Source organism: Lineus longissimus, chromosome 5, assembly GCF_910592395.1.
Source record: "Lineus longissimus chromosome 5, tnLinLong1.2, whole genome shotgun sequence".
NCBI classification, from domain to species: Eukaryota; Metazoa; Nemertea; class Pilidiophora; order Heteronemertea; family Lineidae; genus Lineus; species Lineus longissimus.
In genome coordinates this window covers 5,039,574-5,045,865 of record NC_088312.1, presented here as the reverse complement: position 1 = coordinate 5,045,865, position 6,292 = coordinate 5,039,574, and the positions used below count along the sequence as shown (strand labels likewise).

The following is a 6,292-nucleotide window of genomic DNA, read 5'->3' as shown; positions in this document are numbered from 1 at the left end:
CGCCTGTGGTTATAGGCTAGCCTACTCCAAAATTCGTCAGTAATGGCGTACACACAGGTACAACGAAACAACTGCATAGGCTATCTGTGGCAAATACCGGTGTTGCACTATTAAATTAAAAGAAGACTCGTCGACAAAGTAGAATAATACTCAAAAGCGAATGGTCACTTTTACCGACCAATCTGATGCACGCCTCAACAATATACGGGACCTGCACAAATCTGCCGACCTACTTGACATGCGCAGTGAATAAAACCCAGACGGCCATTTTAGGGCATTGTGCTCAAATGAATTGACCACTTTTATCTATAGCAAACACGTTAAAGCTTTATCTGCGCAATCTGTGTGCATTCTAAGCACCTAGCATGATCGTTAGTACAAAGGTAGGACACATTGAGCTCGTACGTCTGGTCAGATTTGGCTGGAAAATAATTGTTGAGCGGCCAAGCCGCCATTTGCAAATCTGCTGCCTCGATGTGACGTCGGCCGGACAGAGTAAAATCTTTCGTCAGCGTGACTGAATGTAGCCGCTTCCGTGCTGTATTTCATTGACCTACATTTTCGATAAAGATTGTACGTTTTATTGTTGTGGTCGATGCATGCTGAACGAACTTCGTTAAGAGTGTTTTCACCTAGTTATTGAGAATAATGCACATTAATGGTAGCCATTTTGTTTGGAATTTTAGTGTTAGCATTGGTACACAGATGGCACCATCGATAATAATGGCGGGCAAAGGTTCTGGAATACTTGGTATATGTGTACAGTAAAACCTCTCTATTAAGGACACCTTGGGATTGACAAGTGCTGTCTTTAATAGAGAAGTGTCCTGATTAGAGTGGTCAAAGTGAATGGGAACAACCAATTTGGGACCAAAACTAGTGTCCTTAATAGAGAGGTTATCCTTTAAGAGAGGTGTCCGCTAAGGGGGGGGGTTCCACTGTACTAGTATTTTGCGCGTGTATTGATGATGTAAGCCTAATAATAACGTATTTCTAAGAGGCGTTGATGGTTATACATACACTACAGTACTGTATATAGCTTTTGCAACCACCCCTATAATAAAATCATTCACGAGGTTCCCATTAACCCTTTTCCTTCTAAACTTCTCATTATCCAAATCTTGTGATCTAAGTCATGCCTTTTTCCGAGATTAGATGCGTCCCAGTTCCCAAAGTAGGCCTCTACCCCAGATAAGAGAAAGACAACCAAATACGGTGTAATTGTATACACATTCATGTGCAGTTGGAAACTAAAAATGAGTTCAACATCATCGGAAATCATGATTTCAGAAGGAAAATGATTAATTGGTATCGGTACATCGTCACTTGGGGTGACTTGAACAATGGGGTACTAAAGTTCGGCTATTGACTACATGTATATCTTTATCAATTTTCATTCATACCGGTGATCCCGATGGTAAAAGTGTCTGGTCCTATTTTAGGCTTGCGGATTATGGTAAACTATATATATATACATGTATACGTATACGGTTATATAGAATCCATGACCGTCAATAGCTTAGACATGTAAGCACAATCCTTTGTTCCACGGACATTCTATCTTGGACAATTCAAACTTCTATACCGGCACGATTTTCAGTTCTTTTCAGAAAGCTGTCCCGTGGTCAGAACCTCAGAGTCGTAGTCAGAGGCAAAATTCTTATTTTCTTTTATTCGTTTCAGGGTTCAGATGCCCGACCACTAAATACTACTGGTACGCAGGATAAGGCATCTCGTCCAGTCGTGATGGTCCAACCAACACTCAATACGTTTGCCCCTACTACTGAGAATTTAAAGTCGATGCAGCTCATCACCAAGTGTGGGGAAGATCTTTACAAGGATTCACAGCCATCAGCGTAAGTTTTGTACCACAAGCACTCATCGTATGGCACGCCCTTCGAGTACATGTTTGTATAGATATCTTCACCCCATCATAGGTCAAATTCCTTTCGCGGGTCAAGGTTTCTTTGATAAATATTGTGCTCTATGTGGGGCTCTTGGAACTAATATCATGTGGGCTTGCATCCAGGTAGGATCACATCGCATTTCCCGTCAGTGGGCGTATAAACGAGTCCAATTAACTGATGATAGTTACTACGATGAGCTTATGCATAGGCTACTAAGGAGTTGGTACGGTACTCATGACTCATGTACGGTCTTACTTCGTTTTCAGGGCTGAAAGAAAAACGCCAATTACAACACCTCAAGGCACAAGCATGTTGTCAGACAGTAGTTATCAACATTTGAAACTAAATATCAATGGAAAAGTGAAGAATTACCTGGTGGCGTTGAAGAAGCCTTCATCAGATGAGTCAGGGCCGGTGATAGCATATGGACCGTTTGACTTCCTTGAAGGAAAAATGACATCAACTGCAGTAAACATTAGCCAAACTGGCAGTACAGCTACGTCAGTGAAATACTCTGATAGTCAGCCTGCTTCTACCAACAAACCATTATTTTTGCCATACAGAGCAAGCCCGACTTGTCCAGTGAAGCTTTCTCTGGCTAAACCGGTACTTACCCAGAACACCACTGCCAGTCAATTGTCCTATAAACCTGCTATACTCGCAAATAAACCTGCAGTGGTGACTTCTAAACATTCAGTGGAGATATCAGCTTCTGCTGCTCTTGCGAAGTTGGTTTCTATTGCTCCGATTACAAGCAACGGTACAAGAAGTGCACCAAGCCAACTACCAGCCGCTAGCAAGATTCTTGCTGCATATTCACAGAACTCATCGTTGCGCTCGTCAGATAAGCTTGCTTCTTCTCTTCGAACACTTCATTCTTCTACTGCTAGTCTCGTGTCTCGCCCGGCTTATACTTTAGTTCCGAATCCATGCAATCTGGAAGCAGCAACATCAGGAAGTTCCAGTGTCTTAAATGCACCAATAAAAGCCACTGTTAACCGCCAAACCTCGGGCTTAGAAATGGGTGGGACTTCCGTAAAAGGACAGAGTTCATTCACTTTCATCATGAAGAATCCTACTTCTAGCATGGCCAAAGCCAACGGTTGCACTAGCACTCGTACCACTTGTTCAAACGCCCAAAATACATTTGTTGTCGTGAAAGAGGATGCTGGAAAAATAATAGCTTTACAAAATGGAGAAAAAGTTAAACACACGGCTGTAGGTGTTCCATCACAAGGAGCTGGTGCTGTGGCCGCTAACTCTTCAGCAGTGCGACCCTTTCCATGTTTACCAACTGTTGTCAGTTCATATTCGTCAACCATACCGAAAATAACAACAGTAAACATGGTAAATGTTCCGTTTCAACAGAAGCTGAGTGAGGTCTCGAACTCGGAGCACTCTTTGAAAATTGACTCTGTTTACAGTTTAGCAAATCCAACCCCTGCAACGGTGGAATGTGTCAAGACAAGTGGGTCGGCCGGCACCAAAACTCCTGGTCCTTCTCTGTCTGAGTGTGCTGACTACACAGCAGAGTCCTCAATCTTGCCACCCGAACAACCCACATTCTTGGAAGTAATTGACGTGGTTCCGTGCAAAGTTGTCTTGCGCAAAATATCACAACATTTCCCAAGGAATATTACCAAGAAAACCGTGAACCAACTCTGTACTTATAATATCCGTAAACGGCCTTGGTCGAAATTAGTTCGTGAGCACCTTTCAAGTTACTATAGGGGGGAGAAGTTTGCTAAAATTGATTTGAATCCCGAAAATGTATACAAGATATTGCAGGAGTCTCCCCTCACTGTTGTTGCCATGCCAAGGAAAGCAGTTCAGACCGACAAGATAGATGATGACACGGTGGAGGTGTATCAGAAACCGCAGACTGCAAGAAAGAGAGGCTATATGAAGATAAACCGTAGTGACGAAATCATAGACAACGTCCTGAAGAAAAGGCCTAGAAAGTCATCTGAGAACAATGAAGACCTTGTTCCTTTATCCAGGCCAAGGCCACTGCTTATGTCTGCTCTCCTGTCGTCCTCGTCACTGCCTGTGAGTTCAGTCACAAACTCGACCGCACCTCATGAAACGCCAATGTGTTCAGTCGCAAAGTCAACTGTAATTGCTCAAACACCTCAGTGTTTGCTCGCGAAGTCAACCGCAACTCCCCAAACGCCTGTGCTTTCAGTCGCACAGTCAACTGCGACACCTGAAATGCCAATGTGTTCAGTCGTCATATCGACTGCTATTTCGTCTCCACCGAAGTACAAGTCTATAATCGATCCTGCTGTCGTATCACCAAAGAAGGGAATCGTCTACCCCACCATCATGTCACCAAATAAGGGTATCGCCAATCCCTCTATCAATGCTCAAGATGAGTGTGTCGATTCTTTGAATGCTCTAAAACCAGTGCTGCATCAGAATCCAGCGGAAGTTCTTCAGAAAGATAAAGAACGTCTAAGCGTGGTCAACTCAATTCCTGGTTTGACTGAAATGTCGTGTGGTGAGACTAAGAAGGTTTCATTCCCGTTGGGTCCGTGTGTTACTGCAGGTCTTACTGGAAAAGCAGTTCTCCCTGGGAAAGAGGGCAGCGAGCCAGAGAACTATTTAATATTGAGGACAAGCCAGAGCTGCTACTTTGTCCCTGTTGGGAAGAATGCGTATGTGGTTCCCATATCCAAGGCAACGGAGGTGGTTCAGTCGTGTAAGAAGCCAGTCCCGAGTAACGCTTGCTTCGGGGACGTGACGTCTGTGTCCGAAAGGAGAGCTATTAAAGTGGCCAGTCAGGTAACGACGATGCCGGTGTTGACAGCCGAAGCCGGTGCGTCAAATATGTCTATGAAAACGACTCCTCATCAAGACATTAGCAAGACAGTGTCAGGGCAGACTGACAATACACAGTTGAAAACATCTTTCCAAGGCGGTGATATTTCAAGTAAGAGTGAAACTAACAATGTCTTCTCAGGTGTCAGGATTAAATCGGAACCCGTTACTACCGGTTACCCGGGTGACCCAGATAACGAAGATTCTAAATTGTCTCCTGTACCTTCTCCTATTCCGGGTGTTCTGATAAAAACTGAAAATGACTCTGAAACTGATGACGCGTGGAGTGGTACCGAAATGCCGGATGATGAGGCACCAGCGGAGGAAGAGGCCCCATTTGTCCCTTTCAAGAGTGTGGCAGACCTCTATCGTTCTCGGCAGGGCCAGTATCATCACACTGTCAATAACCAGGCGACCGAGGAAGACGAAGAGGCGGCAGGGAGAGCGGAGCGTATCAGGAAGCTACGTGAACTAATGAAATCGAAGGAGAAGAGGTGCGATAAGGCTCGCCAAAGTTTGTCAGGGGATCAGACAGAGAAGCTCATCAAAGAATTTGACGACATATGAAGAAGTCTTCAGTGCGTTGATGGAACTTTTATAACGTAGTGGCTTTTAAACAGAATTATTTGTACATATACACATACAATTATTGTTACTACTACCTCAATATCAGTATCGTTATAAATTTCGTTGAAATCATGCTTGCAGTTAGTCCGGTGCGTGATCGGTAGCTCCGCATTATTGTATTGGTAAACATAGTTGCGTTGTTAAATTTGAATACCATATGCATGTATACCGTGTACATATAGACTGATGTTTTGTTCAAAAATGTTGCATTTTCATTTAGTACGTACGCAATAAGGGAGGGGTGGGCATGCGTACACGTACTAAATGAACGGTCCCTTACCATACAATGCCATAATATGGCATTGTATGGTAAGGGACCGTTGAATTACACATATTATGTGTAATTCAAATTTCTATTCTGGTAGTATGCTATATCATCGCGAGATATATGTTCGGTACCATTACTGTAACGGCAGTTGTACATGTATGGGGCGAGATTGTATGTGTTGACTTAACTCTTTCTGGTTATTAACGGGTGATTACATTATGCTCGGTTGTCAACCCGGCCCTGAAGAGTGTCGTCCTGACCAACTGCAAAAGTAATCAACACGAGGTATATAAGCGAAATCGCGTACCAGTAAATTTGTCTTCGATTGGAGACCGCGAATTGTAGTTATGTAGCATGATACTGATTTCCTGTCTTAATCATTAGACTTTTTTAATCGACAATTTTACTGTATGAACATTAACTATACCAATTGTGTACCCGTTTTTGTTGGCTGCTGTAAAATAAGTCGGGAGCCGTTACGGTTTTTCCAGCTGACACTATTCGGCACCTCTTGTGTATGGTACTGATCCATAATTTCATGCTGGTGTCGCCTCGTAACGGTTCCATCTGTAACCTCTCTTCGTCTTTGTCGACGGAGTGGATCAAGATGGTTAACGAAAAATTATGTATATTTTTTCAAAAGATTAAAGGAATTTGCATCTATTTTTTA

The 6,292-nt window shown here is 43.3% G+C and overlaps 1 protein-coding gene across 2 annotated transcripts; it reads left to right on the top strand.

Annotated features, from left to right (window-relative positions):
- Window positions 1-249: 249 nt before the first annotated feature.
- LOC135488471 (mucin-2-like) lies at window positions 250-6,292 on the top strand. 2 transcript variants are annotated; one of them, XM_064773095.1, is made up of 3 exons: window positions 250-383; window positions 1,684-1,856; window positions 2,174-6,292. In XM_064773095.1, exons 1-3 carry the CDS (start codon window positions 366-368, stop codon window positions 5,292-5,294), a joined length of 3,312 nt encoding a protein of 1,103 aa, XP_064629165.1. In that variant the 5' UTR covers window positions 250-365; the 3' UTR covers window positions 5,295-6,292. The 2 variants fall into 2 exon arrangements, with proteins under 2 accessions (XP_064629165.1, XP_064629166.1); XM_064773096.1 differs by lacking the exon at window positions 250-383 and adding an exon at window positions 490-573.